At 43.4% G+C, this 19074-nt stretch overlaps 1 protein-coding gene across 1 annotated transcript in view; it reads left to right on the plus strand.

Annotated features, from left to right (window-relative positions):
* Positions 1 to 9793: 9793 nt before the first annotated feature.
* The window catches only part of SPATA6 (spermatogenesis associated 6), a 51931-nt gene continuing 42650 nt past the window's right edge, over positions 9794 to 19074 (plus strand). Inside the window, exons 1-4 of the mRNA XM_084852554.1 lie at positions 9794 to 9945; positions 14807 to 14944; positions 16903 to 16951; positions 19023 to 19064. Of these exons, the coding sequence (XP_084708680.1) occupies positions 9892 to 9945; positions 14807 to 14944; positions 16903 to 16951; positions 19023 to 19064 (283 nt within the window). The 5' untranslated portion in view covers positions 9794 to 9891. The remainder of the gene's footprint in view (positions 9946 to 14806; positions 14945 to 16902; positions 16952 to 19022; positions 19065 to 19074) is intronic.

Below are 19074 nucleotides of genomic sequence, written 5' to 3' on the forward strand. Positions count from 1 at the left end.
GCTGAGGAACCTTATGATGAAGGTGAAAGAAGAAAGTGCAAAAGCTGGGTTGCAGTTAAACCTCAAAAAAACCAAGATTATGGCAACCAGCTTGATTGATAACTGGCAAATAGAGGGAGAAAACATGGAGGCAGTGACAGACTTTGTCTTTCTAGGCGCAAAGATTACTGCAGACGCTGACTGCAGCCAGGAAATCAGAAGACGTTTACTTCTTGGGAGGACAGCAATGACAAATCTTGATAAAATAGTTAAGAGCAGAGACATCACACTGACAACAAAGGTCCGCATAGTTAAAGCAATGGTATTCCCTATAGTAACCTATGGCTGCGAGAACTGGACCATAAGGAAGGCTGAGCGAAGGAAGATAGATGCTTTTGAACTGTGGTGTTGGAGGAAATTTCTGAGAGTGCCTTGGACTGCAAGAAGATCAAACCAGTCCAGACTCCAGGAAAGAAAGCCAGACTGCTCACTTGAGGGAATGGTCTTAAAGGCAAAACTGAAGTACTTTGGCCACATAATGAGAAGACAGGATACCCTGGAGAAGACGCTGATGCTAGGGAAAGTGGAAGGCAAAAGGAAGAGGGGCTGACCAAGGGCAAGATGGATGGATGATATTGTGGAGGTGACAGACTCGACCTTGGGGGAGCTGGAGGTGGCGACAGCTGACAGGAAGCTCTGGCGTGGGCTGGTCCATGAAGTCACGAAGAGTCAGAAGCGACTGACTGAATAAACAACAAATTTAGAATTATATCCACTTTTCAAGCTAAACTCAGAAAGCGTATTGCAACTTAATTACAAATACATATGCATTATCTCAGTTATCTCCTACTTTTGTTTCTGACCCTTGCAGGTTTGATGGTAAGGTTTACTCTGTGGTTTCTGAAGATTAACAATTGTCCAAAACACAGCTGCCCAGCACAGGACCAGCCCAACCAAACCAATTGCTTGATCATTGAATAAGAATAGTTTCACATGATATTTTACAAAAACAGAAAAGCAAATAATGGAGAATGGTCCTTCCTCATTTCCTCTCTATCACTGCCCTGGAGTATGCCTTGGCCAGCCTGGCAGTTTCTTTTTTCCTGCTTTTCAAATACAAAATGGTGCATACATAAGAAATAAAAAACTCTAATTTATTCTGCAAAAGTGTTCATCAAGTAATAGACGGGACTCGAGGAAAAGATTAAGAGCTTACATTTTTCATTTGACTTATTTCACATAAAATTTTATAGAGGATAAAATGATGGGAGGCAAAGAAGCAATGATATCTCTGTTTTATCTCTGTCTGAGGCCCATAAATCTTCCTGAAGTATCATTAATTATAGCAGCGTCTTTCATGACGCTATTGTTAAAGGTCTAGCTGCCTTTGCATTATATGCCCCCTATTTTCATGGATTTATAATATGACTAGAAGAATTGTTTTAGGTCAAACTTTGCTTAGGCAGCATATCTGCTGAGGAAAATTATTAATTTTATACAGAGAGACTGTTTTTAACAAAAGCAATCAGCAACTGGGCATTACAATGTATCACAATAGTAGATGTGTACTTTTTTAGTGCAGGGTAGGACGCAAGGTAACCTCAGCTCTGGTGTAGTGTTTAGTGGTATCACTTGATAGATTTCTGGGATAAGCTTGCTTGGAGAACCTGACCTACATCCATGTAGTAAGATTTGAATCAGAAAGACAGAAATAATGGGATCTTAAGCTAGAGAAACTGACCTTGATTTCTGCTATCACAAACCTAGGTTGGTGATGAACAGACAGAGCAGGCATGTCTGATACTTTTGAGGGGGTCTTCATATTTTTTCCAAGGCCAACAACACCCACTTTTTGACCTCTCCTGGCCTTCTCATGCTCTGCCCTGCAACATCATCGGATTTCTGGTTCCCATGTTCTGATAGATTGTAAGCCTGTAGGTAGGGACTGTCTTTTTTGCTGATTGATTGCTACAAGTTTAGTCCTAGCAGATTCAGACAAGCACCAGTCAGAATCACAAATAGCTCCCAGCATGTTCTATTAGCTGAGCTGAAGAATGATATTGTCTCAGCAAAGGACTAGAGGCCTTACTGGTCTTTCAGTGGCTCCACCACTACTGGATGCTGTCTGTAATCATTAAAGGGCCCATGGCTGTGGCTACATCTGTAGTCTTATGGTCCTGCATGGCTGTGGGACAAGAAAAAGCTGTAGGGGAGTCATCCTGAGTCAGAGCTATGTCCTCAGGCCAGGAGAATATAAAAGGGTGTGCTGAAGGCTCGTGCCAAAGTGGGGTGGCCTGTGATTCATTGGAATCACCCCTCCTTGGGATGACAGTGAACCCTGGAAGCAGGGAACATGACTATTTACAAGTTCCAGCCTATTCTGGAAGAAACAGCCACTGGAATTTTTAAAGTGTTGATAGAAACACCATAATAAACAAATTCTCACAGAGAGCCCCCCCCACACACACACCCCACATCAGAAGCAGGTACACAATAGCAACAAGAGGCCACCTAAAATAAACAATAAATCTAGGAGCAAATGCCTGCAATAACCCCCAGTGCCAGCTCTGTAACTATATCTACTTGGGTAGTACCATCAGGGAACTAAACATCATTGGATACCATCAAGGGGTCATTCACCCACACATCTACTGACTCAATACTCTCCATCCATGCAGTCATATGAACATAAATAGCACTCAGATTCCCAGAAATGTGTTAATCAAAATATTGCATATTCTCCCTTCTCTTTCACTCCCCCTCCCTATTACGTAAATGCAGTAAATGCAAGTCAATAGTGTGATAAGTGTTAATGGCTGAGTAACTGCATTTTTCATTCATTCATCCTAGTATATGTGATTATCCACTCAACACATGTCCATGTCTGTATCCCATGCTTAATGTTTTGATGGGTTACAATATCAATGAACCATATTGTCAGAAGACATGTTGCTTGACTATGTTGAACCTAAAGGGTTCATGAAATGAAAAGATCTGCATGGACTCCTGCTCACAACAATTTTAAGATATGCAAAATCTAATATGGACATAATATCCCTTCAGCTAAAGCAGCCTTCCCCAACCCAGCTCCCTCCATGTGTTGAGCTACAACTCCCATCATCCCCAGGCAGCAGGCTAAACTAATTTGATGAGTGTAAAATATACTGCACTAATGTGGGTGGCAAAGTGAACACAGCCTCTGTATGAGCAAAGAATATCTGTGTATGCTAAGACATGAGCAGCTCTTTCCTTTTGTGCTAAAGCAAAAAGATTATGTAAAAATACAGTTTGTGAATTCTTATAAAACCCTTAGGTAATCCCCATCTTCTAATCTCATCTATAATCTATCATTCTGCCTTCCCTGTTGCATTACACTTTGATAATGTGATTCATTTTGCTCCCACTAGAACCAGTTTTAATCTCTTTTCTTTTAACATTCTGCCTGTCTTTGTTGGATTATTTCATTTTAACATTTTCAGCTTCTTCCCTTGACTAAACAAATTTGTACAAATTACAGTTTGGTTACTGTGAAATGTACTATTAATCTGGTAATTAATTAATCAGGGATGAACAGATGAAATGCCATACCAGATAAGACAAATGGTCCATCAAGTCTTGCAGATTTTTGCTTTCAGTGAGAGGCATTAAGACTGACAAAGAAATGCACTAAAATGCAAGTAAATAAGACAAACATGAAAGTGAATTTATAGGAAGAATCTGTCATTTTGTGATGGTATCCAACTAAAATGGATAGGCGCATTTTTGCTAATATATCATAATGTTGGATAATCATCATGTTGGCTATAGTGAATTATCAGTATTCAACTAAGAGGGCAATCCTAAGAGAGCACTGTGTGTATCCTATGCCCTGCCTGCAAGAGCTAGGCAGGGTGGGAGGAAGAGAGAGGCTGGTTCGCCTCCCATTCCTCAGTAAAAAAAAAAAAAAAAAGTTTCAGCCTCTGAGCCCATCTAGATGAGTTACAGGGGCTGGGCAGAGATGGCAACGGAAAGGCCTGTGGATAATGGCCTCTCGTCTTCCCACCCACTGACCTGACCCCTTTTCACCTTCCCTGAGCTCCTCTGAGGTTGCTGTTGCAAGCTCGAAGAAGTGGCTGCTGTGGTATGGGGGAGGGGGAATGACTCGCTGTTGGATTCCCCCTCCTCAGGTCGTGGGAATGTCCACAACTCGCCCAGGCACCACAGATTGTGCTACCCATATCATTGTGCATTGTGCTACCCAATTTGGCTTCCACTGACTTTTCAACTTAGTGCACCATCTAAAATTATCTCCAGTGTTGTTAATATAAAAACTGCCTGGCTTCTCTCTAGTTAGGTTTGGGGGGGGGGGGGAGTTGCCTACCAAGGAAACTGTGTTTTGCCTAAGGATGGACATGGTTTTTGAGTAACAGCTGGATTTTATATTTTCAAAAATGGGGGATCACCCATTGTTGGTTTGTTTCTTCTCCCCAGAAACCCTTGAAAGGGTCCCAGGTGCAGCCTGAAACCATATCTTTACCTGGTACAGCCTAAGCTGAACGTCCGCAGCCTCCTCCCCCTTTCCATCTTAAGACTGTAACCAAGTGCAGACTCCATGGCTTGCCCATTAACCACTCCCTTCCCCCTCCCACTTTGGTTTGTTTATTATCCTGCCTGATGAAGAGTTCTGGAGAACCTGAAAGCTTGCATGGTATTTTGTGACCTTTGAGTTGGCCTAATAAATACATTGTGGTGGTGATTATTATTATTTTGCAATTGTGCATGCTGCTCACTATTGGTAAATAAAGGAGTATGACGAGCACAGTCACCCTTGGTCTTTCTCACTATTTCATTGCTTAATATTCATGTTATTTGGAGCTTGTGGGGAAGAGGACCAGCTGCACCAGGTGGACCCTGAGCCTGTTTCTGCCCCTGCCAAACAGGTACTTAAGGCGGGGCTGCCAGAGGGAGCACCTCGGTGTCGCGCCAAGTGCAACGCTAAGTGTGCACTTAGCATCGCACTTGGAGACGCATGGAGGAGCACATGAAGACCCACCTTCTCCAGAGATACCAGCAACCAGTTACTAGCAGCAAATAGCAGCAGCAGAGGGCAGCAGCTTTAAAGACAAGGAAGAAAGGGACAAATGCAGATCTTATCTGCTCCTTCTTAGCTGCTGCTCTCTTTTACATTCTTTTATACTGTTTTATATTTTACATCTTAACATTTTAATATGTGCCTGGGAAGACCATTGAGCATAACTGTGGCCACGGGCAGGAGGAGGTATGGCGTTGGAGGATTAACAAGCCCACTGAGGAGAAGAGGGGCTAGACACCTTATGGCTATCCCCTCTTCTGGTTCTTCCCCCAACCTGATGGTTCCTGGTGGCCTTACCAGCTTGCCCTCGGGTCCGGTGCTGCTGCTGCTGAATGCCAGGTTGGTCCAAAATAAAATCTTCCTCATCCATGATTTGATTGTGGATGAGGGGGCTGACCTGGGCTGAATCTACACATAGCATTTATACCATTATCATACCATTATCTTAACTATTGGTACACGTGACACCAATGGGCACCAATAGTTATGAAAACAGTATGATAACGGTGTAATTGCTATGTGTAGATTTAGCCCTGGTATGTATTACTGAGACCTGGGTGGGGGAACTGGGAGGGGTTACTCTCTCCCAGCTGTGCCCTCCTGGGTAGTCAGTGCAGTACCAACACTGACTCAAGGGTCGGGGAGGGGGGGTTGCCATGGTTTATAGGAATTTGATCCCCCACTCTAGGCTTCCTGCTCATTTGAGTGCAGATCTTGAGTGCTTGTACCTTGTGTTGGGTACCTGGGACAGATTAGGGATTTTGTTGGTGTACCATCCACCCCGCTGCCCGTCAGACTCCCTGCCTGAGCTGATGGAGGTGGTCTCGGACTTGTTGTTGAGGACCCCTAGGATGATGGTCCTGGGGGATCTCAACTTCCATGCCAAGGCCACTGTATCTGGGGCAGCTCAGGACTTCATGGCCGCCATGACAACCATGGGGCTGTCCCAACATGTCATCAGCCCAACACATATAAAAGGACACACGCTTGATCTGGTTTTCTCGACTGGGCAGGAGGATGGTGATCTAAAAGTGGAGGAATTAACATCTGTCCCTTTGTCATGGTCAGATCACTTCCTGCTGAGATTTAGACTCTTGGCAGCCTTCCCCCTCTGCAAGGGTGGAGGACCTATTAAAATGGTCCGCCCCCGGAGGCTAATGGATTCTGATGGATTCCAGAGGGCTCTGGGAGATTTTCCTGCTGGTATGGCTGGTGCTCCTGTCGAAGCCCAGGTTGCTCTGTGGAATGCAGAGATGACTCGGGCGGTTGATACGATCACACCCAAGCGCCCTCTCACTCTGAGCAGAGTCTGGCCAGCTCCTTGATATACACCTGAGCTGAGGGCAATGAAGCAAGAGGGGAGATGGCTAGAACACAGGTGGAAGAAAACTCGTGCTGAGTCTGACCGAACACAGGTTAGAGCTCGCTATCGAGCCTACTCTGTGGCGGTGAGGGTGGCAAACAGACAGTTCTTTTCTACCAGCATTGCATCTTCTCAGTGTCATCCAGTGGAGCTTTTCTGAGTGGTTCATGGCCTGTTACATTCTGGGCCAGGCACTCTTGAATGAAGTGGATTATCTAGATCCACCTCAATCAGGCTTCAGGCCTGGTTTTGGAATGGAAACTGCCTTGGCCACCCTGTGGGATGACCTCTGCCGGGAGAGGAACAGAGGGAGTGCGACCCTGTTGATTCTCCTGGACCTCTCAGTGGCTTTCGATACCATTGACCATGGTATCCTTCTGGATAGGTTGTCTGGGTTGGGAGTTGGAGGCACTGCACTGCAGTGGTTCTGCTCCTACTTGGATGGCTGACTCCAGAAGGTGGTGCTGGGGGATTATTGCTCTGTGCCATGGCAATTGTGCCATAGGGTTCCACAGGGCTCTATCTTATTCCCCATGCTGTTTAACATCTACATGAAACTGCTAGGGGAGGTTATCCGGAGGTGTGGGCTGAGGTGCCATATGCAGATGATACCCAGCTCTACCTCTTTTTTTCATCAAACCCAGGTGAGGCAGTGGCTGTTCTGAATTAGTGCCTGGGCACGGTAATGGACTGGATGAAGGCCAATAAACTGAAGCTCAATCAAGACAGGATGGAGGTACTGTTAGTGGATGGTTCATCTGCCTGGCTAGGCGATGTTCAGACTGTTCTGGAGGGGGTTTCACTCCCCCTAAAGGATCACGTTCATAGTTTGGGGGTGCTCTTGGATCCAGAACTGTCACTTGAGGCACAGGTGAACTCAGTGGCACAGAGCACTTTTTATCAGCTTAGGCTGGTATACCAACTACGCCCTTATCTGGACAGAGATAGCCTAGCTACAGTTATCCATGCTCTGATAACTTCTCATCTGGATTACTACAATGTGTTATACGTGGGGCTGCCTTTGAAAACGGCCCGGAAACTTCAGCTGGTCCAAAATAGGGCAGCAAGATTGTTAACAGGGACTGGCCTGCGAGCTCATATTACGCCAGTACTCTTCCAGCTGCACTGGCTGCCAGTCCATTTCCGGGCTCGATTCAAAGTGCTGGTATTAACATTCAAAGCCCCTAATGGCTCCAGGCCAGGTTATCTGAAGGATTGCCGCCTCCCATATGTGCCTGCCCAGACCTTAAGATCATCCTCAGCAACCCTTCTCCATGAGCCCCTGCCAAAGGAAGTGAGGCGGGTGGCTACTAGGAGGAGCGCTTTTTCTGCTGTGGCACCCCGGCTGTGGAATGACCTCCCTAGTGACGTTTGCCTGGCTCCTACACTGTATTTTTTCCGGTGCCAGCTGAAGACCTTTTTATTTTCCCAGGCATTTTAGCATTTTAGCTTTCTAGACTTTTAGCTTTGCTGTTTTAAATCTGTATTTTAAATCACTGCATTGCTGCTAGGTTTTATTCTGGTTGTTTATTGTGGTTTTAATGTTTTATATATTTTATATTGTTTTATTGTGTACTCTTTGGTTTTAATTTTTGTGAACCGCCCAGAGAGCTTCAGCTATTGGGCGGTATAGAAATGAAATGAATAAATAAATAAGACAACTGAATGAACATAAAAGCAATTTATATGCCAAAGATTAATGATTAGAATGGAGCACAAAATCTGTAAATGCATAGTGGCGAAGGAGAAACAGTGTGGGCCAGTACTATGGCTTCAACAGCCACCATTGCCAGATATACACCAATCGCACAAGCTTAGGTGTAAGAGAACTGCATGGACAGGTGTGGTGGTAGGAGCAGAAATGGAGGTAATGTACTCATCATGTTAAAGGCATTCTGGGCATAAAATGCTGCTTCATCAGCATAACAATACATACCTCAAATAGTGCAGCAAACAGTTTTCATGGGATTGCTAATGCTATTTATATGTATATCTCAACTTTCCTGCAAGCAGCTCAAGGCAGCATACATAGTTCCTCCTCCACTTTTATTCTCACAACAACCCTGTGAGGTGGGTTAGGCTGAGAGAGCGGCTGGCCACAAGGTCACCCAGTGAGCTTCATGGCTGAGTGGAGAGTTGAACCTGGGTCTCCCTAGTCCTAGTTTGACATGCTAACTGCTACACCGCATTGCACTAGCTCTTCAGTTGATGGGTAATGGGTAACAACAGACTGGGCTGCAGAGCCACCATGGCAATGTTGGTAGAAATCATGTTCTGTGCTGTTGAGAGGCTGCAGTTCTATAGGACAGATGGTACGTTATGCAGGTACTGTTGGTAGGCCGTGTCATAGAATAGAATAGTCATAGAAGGGTCGCTCTACCTCAGCATCTTATATCTGTCACATAGCAAGATCACCAATTGTTTGTCTGCAAGCTTTAATTGGTAGATTAATAGATGAGCCAATTTTTATCAGGATGGTTAGAAATGTATGTATGTATTTACATCCTGCCTGAACTCAAGGCAATGCAAATAGGGTTCCCAGATACTCTCATCCTAGTTTTGACCAGACCCCGATCAGTTATGTTCAGCTATGTTATCCCATCATTTGCCTTCTAGATCATGCCTTCAGACTAAGTTAGGGACCCACTTGTTTATTTTTGAGGGCATGTGGTATCTGCTGTATTACTGTAACAGGGAGTGAAAAAGAAAGTATTAAAGATTGCCTATCTTTCTAACAATGAGTTGTAAGGTGTTTACCAAATTCTACGGTTCCTTCCTTTAAGTTTCAATCTTATATATACTTGCTTAGGTGTAAGTCCAATTGAACTCAGTGAGGCTCACTACTGAGTAAGCATGCATAGGATTGCCCTGTTAATATCTTAAAAAGGCACTTATATTGGAGTTTGATAATATGTGAATGTATTTAAATTTAATTGATTTGTTAACCAATACATTAAAGTACTGAGGATTAATCAACCAGTACATGTTTAAAACAGTCATTATATGGGGAGGGTGGGACTGCAAAAACTGTAGTGTAGACAAAATCCGATTCACATTTTTTAATAATTCCAGACGTTGAACAATCCTTCTGCACAAACCACCGCCTCTACTCTTTCCACTTCTGCTGTTTGGGGCTTCCCTCTCTCTTTTTAACCATTCTTCTTTTTACTTTCACCACCCTTGCCCCGCACATGGAGGATATCGGCACAGCTGTCGGAACCGGAAGTGACGGCTATTAGAGGCTCTTCGGACTTTTATTGAAAGCATCTCTTTGCCCTCCAAACTAGCGAGGGCTCCGCTAGCCACGCCCCCTTCGTCCCCCCCCCAGGAAGGGGCTAGCGTTCCGGTCGCTATGGGAACGGAGTCTGTCGGGCGTGGGTGGGGCCTAGCAACGAGGCGCGACCTGTGAGGGGCCCGAACGGCCCCTCTCCGGCTTGCGTTTCCCCAGCTGGCGGGTGGGGCGGAGAGGGGCACACCGATGCCGCCGCCGCGCAAGGGGTTCGTCTGCGTTCTGGAGCTGCACATCCGCGAGGTGAGGAGAGCCGTGGCGCAGGGAAAGGGTTAATGCAGGCAGAGGGGATCCTGCTTGGACAAAATGGTGGAGTGTGTGTGTGGGGGGGGTGTCTCGTTTGCGTGGGATACGGCGGATTTGGGAATGTCACCCTGACTGGAAATGGGGTTTTCGGAGATGGGGGGGGCGAGGAGCCAAGTTATGGGCTGTCTCGTCCCTGGGAGCTGGCTGTAGACTAGCGTCAAGGAGAAGAGCCTGAAGGACGCGATGTGGGGGAGGCTTGAGGCCCGCTTGGAGTGGGCAGGGGGACCGGGCCGCTCCTTTGCCTTCAGTTTCTGACCAAAGGCTTCGCCCTTATTTCGAAAAAGGCTTCTCTGACTTGCCTCCCCCTGCCCCCATTTCGAGAGTGGCACGGGTATTGGGCCCCACCAGCGTACCCTAGGAGTGATAAAGGGGGCCGTTCAGTTTCCCTCAAGCTCCTTGAACTCTGACAGACCTTTTCTTTGTTGTAATTATTTTTTCCTCGCCACGGAACTATCTGGGTAGGCAGAAATCTGAGGCTAACGGCTGCATTCGTACTTGTCCTGAACTCTTCCTTTTGCTGCTCTGTGATCCACTTGCCTGAGATGGCTTCCTTCAAGTACGTCTGTTCAGTCAAAACTGTGATTTTTTTACTCGTCTAATCTCCCCCAATCCAAGTTTTCCGTTCCTGTCGCGTCTATAATCTGTATGTCGATCTCAACGGCCTTTGGGAATTTTAGCTTGCCTTTTCTGTCCTTCCTCAGCGTCCTGCGAGTAACCGTTAGATTAAATCCCCTCCTGTCTCTCTTTGTAATACTGGCCAATTACAAAGTAACGTTTGCATTCTTGTGCACTCTGAACCAATCAGTAAGTGGAATGGGGTTGGGCAAATTCAGAGCTGAATCAAATATCAGCTGTTCGAAGAGTGGAGTAGAGTTTTTTCCCCCCTCATTCCTGTTTTTGAAAATTTTGTATTGCTTCTCTTTTTCATAAGTTTCAAGACAATGAAACATTCCCTTATCTTGGAAGAAGAGTCTTTATGTTCTGTTGAACTTTTAAAAAACTCGTTTAAAACCACGTTGGATTCATTCTTTACATACACACTGTACTATGATTTCACTACTAAATATTTTTTCTTGCTCCGAAGACTTAAAAAAATTAATTGGATTGGAAATATTTTTCAACATTTACATGGAGCAGGTTAGTTCTGAATTCACCAGGTGGTGTGACTCCCTCCCCCCAATCATCACTAGAACCTATCAGATTCTGACAGTTATGTTGAACATGTTCTGCATATTTCTGTTTCTTAAATGCACTAACATAGAAGATGAGACATGTTATCTTCCCACTGTTACTTAAAGTGACACTAAAAAGACTGCATGTTTTTAGTCGAAACATGATGTCTGCCTTTATGCCAAAATTTGAAATATTTTGGACAAGTTGCAAAGCAGCTGTATTCTATTCTTTGTAAAAGGCTGTCTGTCTTGGGGCCATTAGAAATTATTAATGCTATACTTTTGCCAGGCCTGTTGTGAAGATTATTAATCGTAATATTGTGAATGTTTTCATGTAGTCTGCTAGAGGTAAGGTTACATAAAAAAACCTGGCATATAAGATCTGAGTTAGAGTAGAAATGAGAGCCAGAGGGGCCATAAGATTGTACAAATTATGGGGCCGGTGTCTAAGGGGCCATAGGATTGTTCGGAATCCCCCCTCTGAGGTTGGAGACAGTGCTCCAACCTTGGAAGGGGCAGTCGGAAGTCTGACACCCCCCACCCCCTGCAGCCAGTGCGGAAAGAACTGTGCCGGCTGCCCTCCGAGGTTGAAAGAGCTATCTTGGAGAGGGGGAAAATGGGGTGTTTCAGTGGGAGAGGAAGAGACTGGAAAGGCCAGGATATGAATTATCCTGGGCCTCTGCCAGTCTCCTTCCCTCCTCTCTGAAACACCTTCTAGAGATGGGCAAAAAAGCCTGTCTAGCAAAAAATACAGGGCAGGAGGATGGGGAGGTAAAGATTGCCTCTGCTACTCCTCCCGCCCTGCATAGGAAGATCATAAGCCTCCGAGTTTGGGGGCTTATGGTTATCAAGGGCACAATCAATACAATTCTGCCCTTAGAATTCTATAGGTATTACAAGAGTTCTCTCATAATGTGGCAATTCAGATCATATGGAGGTTTTTCATTTTGCAAAATAACTTATTAATGGAGATTTATGTTTCATAGTAAAACTTACTCATAAAATGGTGCCTCACAAAACCATTCCAAATGATTTTAACATTTTTTCTACTCCACTGTTTTTTTCCCCCCCCTGCTGTTATGATTTGTTCTGCATTTTATTTTAATTATGGTTTTCTGTATTGTTGTTTCGATGTATATTGGCATGATAGTTCAATGAAGGGTGGCCTTCATGAAGGGAGAAATCTCTTAAACAAAAAATAAATTAGCTATTTTCATTTTAGTTTTCATTTTCTTCCCAGTTTGAACTGAAATATCAGCACAGGCTACACTGTATGGTACAGGGGCCATTGCTGAAAATGGCATCCCCATGTTCCGTTCTCTCCCACCCCCCATAACATGTAGGAATATGTTTTTCTTTCCTTTGTTTTTTAAAAAATTATGTAGAGAACAATTATCAGAAAAGCATTAGATTATTACATACATAGAAGTTTCTGTAGGAATTGTATTAAGGCCCTTTCCACCAACATCCCCAACAAAGATAGACTGCAAGTCATCAGGAATATCATCTCTTATGGTGCTACAGCACATCTAGCTACCAAACTCTGCCAGTTTATACTCATCCACAGTTACTTAGCTTTGTGGTAGAACATGTATCTTCATATCACTGGCACTACTCTGGGTACTCACATGGCTCTACATTATACCAACATGTTCATTGCTGATGTAAAACAACCCTTTCTCAGTTTTTCCCCAAAACCTTGGCTCTACCTGAACTACATTGATGAGACCTTTATTATCTGGATTCATGCACAGGAGGCACTTGAGAAATTTTGCTAGGACTTCCAACAGTTTTCACTCCACCATTAACCTGAGCCTAGGCCAGTCCATGCAGCAGGCTCATTTTCTGGACACTATTATGCAAATACATAATTGACAGATATGCACCACCTCCTATCAGAAATCTACTTACTGATACACATATCTCCATACTTTCACCCAGAACACACCACAAGTTCCATTTTCTACAGCAGCCTTTCCCAGCCTTCGGTCCCCAGGTGTATTACAGCTTGCATAATTCCTGATTTTTGGCCACGCTGACTAGGCATGGAGTTGTGGTCTAGCATCAGTTGGGGACCCAAGGTTAGGAAAGGTTGGCCTATAGCCAAGCTCTGTGATACAACTACATATGTTCTAACTCATCAGACAGGATCGCAATTTAGGGATTTACATCAGGCATTTCTTAGACAACAATATCCACCCAGTGAAGTGAAAAATAGATCAACACATCTAGACTGGTTCCAGTAATAATATATCTAAAATAGAAAGTGACGCTGCTCCTAGCTCCCATATAAAATCGCTCCAAACTGACATCAATGATCTACAGATCATCTTAGACAATGATACTTCCCTCTCAGACAATGATACTTCACTCTCACAGGCCTTGGGTGGCAAGTCCTTACAGACAATCTAAAGCAGCTATTCACTAGCAAGAACAGGCCACATAACAAGGATATAAACACAAGACTAGACCCTGCAACAAACCCAGATACCAATTCTGTCCCCCATATCTACTCTGGCAATACTGTTACAGGACCTAACATTGTCACCCACAATATCAAAGGTTTGTATGCCTACTTGTCATCTTCCAGTATGATATAAGCTATCATTTGTCATTAGTGCCCTTCTGCATTCTACATTGGACAAACTGCCTGGTCTCTAAGCAAAAGAATAATGACACAAATCTGACATGAGAAACGGCAACGTTCTGAAACATTTCAGCATTCCATGTTGACCTTAAAGTAGCCATTCTTGAACAAAGGAACCTCAAAGAGAGACTGTCATGAAATTTCTGAATTACAACTTATCTTTTCAACTTACCTTTCAACTGTGGCCTGAATTGCAATTATGAGTTTTTTTATCCCACTACAGGTGTTAATTAGCTTACCAGTGCCAGGATGCATGCTTTATCATCAACATGGCTTTGTGAATGATCTCTGCTTATTTTACACACATTTTAGCTTCAACATAATCACAATATGTACTGTTTGCCCTGCATTCCCTCTGACCTTACTGCTTACAATCCACCCCCGCCCCCCCGGCAACCTTGTATACATACTTGACAGCTTAGGATAATACTTCATGAATCTGATGAAGTGGACAGTAGCACAGGAATACTTATGCCATAAAACATGTCTTAATCTTTAAGGCAGGGGTGGGCAACATGCAGCCCCCACAGCCTCCTAGTGTGCTCCCTGCCATCCCCTGAAATTTGAGGTGGGGCAAAAAAGTAAAACAAACTTATTTTTCAAACAAAGTGGTGTCTGAAGCTGCTATGGAGTGCCCAGAGGGTCAGAATTAGCTTGCACATAAGCTATTTATGACCCTTTTGGTGCTTCATAGCAACTCGGATGCCATTTTCCCCTCCTTCTTTTTGGCACCCATGGGGTTGTTTGGGAGCAAAAATGGCCTCCTGAAGTTGCCCACCCCTGCACGAAGGTGCCACAAGATTTACCAGGGTTGTGACATCATCTCTGCCTGTGCCAGCTGCAGCCAAAGACGTAGTGGAGGGACAACTCGTCATGGGGATGCTGGTTTTAGTAGCTGCCCCACAATGGGTGCATTATGTAGTTCCTTGCTCAAACAGCTATACTAATTTTGAGAAATAATTGAATATTAATCTTCCAGGTAACATGCCCAGGTGTTACACTGAAAGCCAGAGATGACCTCTACATCAGTGCCTGTATTTTTGGACAATATAAGAAGACTTCATGTGTTCGTGCAATATTCCCCCTTATATTTGACGAGAAACTAACATTCGAAAAGGTAAAAGCCTACAATATCATCAGTAACTTTTTAAAAATATGAAGTGTAATTAATCCACCAATACTTACTCAACCATATAGCCACAATGTATCCTTATCAGCTGACTTAAACATATTATCGTTAATCAGTAGTTTTAAATGTTTTTCTGGATTAATCTTTATAATATAAGAATATTTATGTAGGATTCTAGGTTTTTGTCTGTATTGTTTTGTTTTCAAGTAACTTCCTTTCCTGGGAATATCTCAGGGTATTGTTTACTGTAAAAATGCCAACTGTGGGAATTGTTCAAGAATATAGATACTTATTATACAGTCCACATATGTAGAAATGTCACCCCTCTTCAACATTCCCACAGTTAACTGAGCAATTTAGTCCATGATAGACATAGGTGAATTATACTGTGTGAATATAGAAAGAAATGGTAATTACTCCCCACCCCCTGAATGTACTGTGGGGGCACATGTCTTTACTGAAATTGCTCTAGGACGTCCTATGTGCCATGGTTGGCATTTGCCGCATAATATCCAGTGCTTTACTGGCAATCTGATCCTTACATAGATGGGAAGTGCAGTGCACATACTCCTGTGAAAACAACTTAGGGCGCAATCCTATTCAGATAGGTGGCCGCCTCTGAACTCGGGCGTGACCGCCTATCCAAAGCAGGGTAGGAGAAGCACGGGGGGATCGTTCCCTCCGTGTTTCCCCTGCCATGCTTTTTCGGCTAGACAGCCGATTGCGATTATCTAGCTGCGGGAGGACAGAGCGGGAAAGGAGGCTGCTGTACGACACATAGGATGTGTCGTACAGGCAGCTATGCTGTCCCTGCCCTGGAACGCCCCCAGCCACGCCTCTTTCCAGCCGCTCCACACCCCTCTTGTGAGCGCGGCAGACAGGGCTGTTCTGCGCTGCTTTGGAGGCATCGTGGAAGTGGGGGGAGGTTGGTTCCTGGAAAACGGCATATCCTATGGCTGTCTAGCCGCTGTCTAGTGGCCATAGGATTGCTCCCTCCGATGTTAACTTAAATGTTGTGGTCTTTCCTGTGTGCATATGCCTATTATTCATGCATGACTGCCTTCCGCATTGAAGTCAACAGGGAAGCATGCCCCCATGGAAACGCAGCACTTGAGTTTGAGCACGTATTGATCTTTGGATTGGATATTTTTGTGTTTTACAGTGAAGTAGTTGGTTCAAGGGTCATTGTAGGCTGCATATGTGAGTCCTCTCCAGTCTTGTATGATCTATCCTATCCCAGTCTATTCCCTGCTTCAGTGCGCTGCTTCGTTTAGTGACAGTAACTGTTTCTATGCAGTTTTTCTCTCTCAGCATAGGCACAGTATCACAGCTCATGGCATTACACCCACACAGTGGTCTTTATGGATTGTCCAGCCTGAGATAACACAGCATAGGTTCAGATCTTAAAAGTACAATCCTTTACATGTCTACTCAGAAGTAAATCCTATTGCGTTTCCTGGGACTTACTCCCAGATAAGTGTGTATAGGATTGCAGTTGTATATAATTCAATGGGGCTTACTTCTGAATAGATATGTATAGGATTGTGCTGTATCTTATACACCCTAAAAATGAGTTGATGCTGTCTCCTTAGTTTTCATTGGTGAGTGACTAATAAATTAAACCAATAAGCTTTATTGAACAAGGAATACTGGCTAACAGTTTGTTACAAGGACTGGGTTTTTTCATACTTGCATCTTTGCCTATTATTTATTATTGCTATTAATTTAAGCTGGGAGAATAATACTGAGAAAGGTCAAAAGTCAAAGGAGACGCTTGGTTAGTTCTGAGGAAAGGATTGTATCTCTGTGTTTCCTTGTTTTTTCTTTAAAAGAGCTGAGAGCAGTTTTCTCTTTATTCCAGTTATTACAGTGGTCATGTTTTTCTATGTCCTTGGCATAGTTCTGACCTAATGGTTCCATTTCATTTTCTTATATTTTCATTTTAGGTAAATACTGATGTAGTTGACCCAGGAGACCTTGTTGAACTTTTTGAACGTAGGTTTAAAAAAAACCCTTTTATCTTTATTATATTCTGTTTGCACTAAATTACTTTAAATGTACAATATGAAAAAACAATGGGAGATTAGGGAAAAAGATAGAACATGACTATCATCTTTTTGTTCTTAAAAAATAAAAGAACAGTACCGAATATGCTACAAAGTCACTATGACTCTCTCTCTCTCTCTCTCAAAAAAAAAAAAGTGATTTAGACATATGTTAGGTTACGTGTATGTTTGTTTTTATTGAAACATCTTGTTAAGGTTTTAGATGAAAACATGTAGAATTGCTCTCATTGTGGATTACCATGCATTCCGTATTGCAGGGGTAGGCAACCCAGTGTCCTTCAGATGTTTTGGACTACATGTCCTATAATCCCTCACCATTGACTGTGCTGGCTGGCACTGATTGGGGCTGGAGTCCAGAACATCTGGAGGGTGCCTGATTTCCTAACCCTGGTATGGGGAGTATATAAAGTTTTAAAAATAACAAGTTTTGGTAATTTTAAAATTCAGTGAACTTTTGCTTGTGGTCACATTTACAGAGATTTGACTTAAGCCTGATAAATCCAGCATTTTTTTCCTTAAAAAAACACACACAAAATGTTCCTAGCCCTTGCGTCGTGGGTTGCAAGGGAGTGGGAGATTGGAAATATGATAAAAGGTTGAAGACAAGTTAACAAAAACTCAGTGCATTGTTTTTCAACTGTCGTGTTTCCTGTCAAGTTGGTTTCAACTGAAGACACAGGAAACAGCCACCTTGATGAAGCCTGGGAACCCCATATAAGCTGCCTTGAGTTCAATGGTGGAAGAAAGGTGGGATATAAATGTACTAAATAAATAAATAACGATGCAGTCCTATGCAGCTTTACTTAGTTCAGTGGACTTACTTCCAAGTAATTACGTATTGGATTGCAGCATAAGTGAATAAATAAGATTTGGCTAGGCCAAGTTTTACTAGAAGATAAGAATTTAAAAGTAAGATCTGGAAGATAGTGCAGTGTATCCACCAGCTATAGTCTGGCATCTATTAGGTTTATGAATTACACGCAGCTACTGTAAATACAGAAATTAGCTACATACCATGGTCTTATGGAACAGTCATCAGGGAGGAGAAATAGAAAAATCTCTTTGACAAAACATTTTGAAAAATTATTATTTCCAGAAATGTCTGTAGCATCTCAGTGAGCAAAATGCATCACAGTCAAAACTCTGAAAGAGTTTAGCCTGCTGTCAAACATCAAGGGTGTTATATTTATCTCACACTTTAGTCCTGGGAAGGCCGGAGACCATTCTGCCGTAACAGAAGCACTCGTCTCATTGTATCAAACATGAGGTTCTGTTCCCAGCTTCTAAGCTTATATTCTGACATTCCAGACGTTCTTTTAGAGTTTTCTGGACAGTGCATGTTTGGTGTCTTCTTCAGCTCTGCCTAATGGGAAGGACAGATAGCAGCCACCAGGACAACCAGAAAAGAGCATTCCTCCTGTTAGCCCTCCAGGGAAAAACTCAAAGATTTCATTCAACAACAACAGCAAACAACTGTAGTACAATCTGTTATGAATGGTCTAATTCAGCCTTTCCCAACCTAGTGCCCTCCAGGTGTTTTGGACTTCAATTCCCATCAGCCCCGGCCAGCATGGCTAGTGGTCAGGAATGTTGAGAGTTATAGTCCAGCACATCTGGAGGACACCAGGTTGGTGAAAGCTAGGCTAATTTATGATCTATAGAAGTGTAATATGTGTCAGCAGTAGATCTGACTGCTGTGAAGCCTGGATGTTACAAACTAAAAATTAGCATTCTCACATTTTTTTCCACCTGCATATGTCTACTATTTATTTTTATTTATTTCTTTTAAAATATTTCTTGGCCACCTTTCAGGGCAGAAGCCCTCCCAAGGCAGCTAACAGCAATACAATACATAAAAAAATCTATCTGTCTCTGCTAATCGTTGGCTCATCAGAATTGTGCAAACTGTTTCTGTTCTGGATAGAGGCAGTTAAATTGTTGAAAAGATTTTCATTTGCATATCAAAATAACTTCTGACTATAGTTTCCCCCTTTTTCTAGTCGACACAGCAGTGCTTGAATTAATACAAACGGCTCCTCCAGGTATTGTATT

Source organism: Heloderma suspectum, chromosome 4, assembly GCF_057233095.1.
Source record: "Heloderma suspectum isolate Gila_16-S chromosome 4, 16-S_ref, whole genome shotgun sequence".
In the NCBI taxonomy this organism is placed as follows: domain Eukaryota; kingdom Metazoa; phylum Chordata; class Lepidosauria; order Squamata; family Helodermatidae; genus Heloderma; species Heloderma suspectum.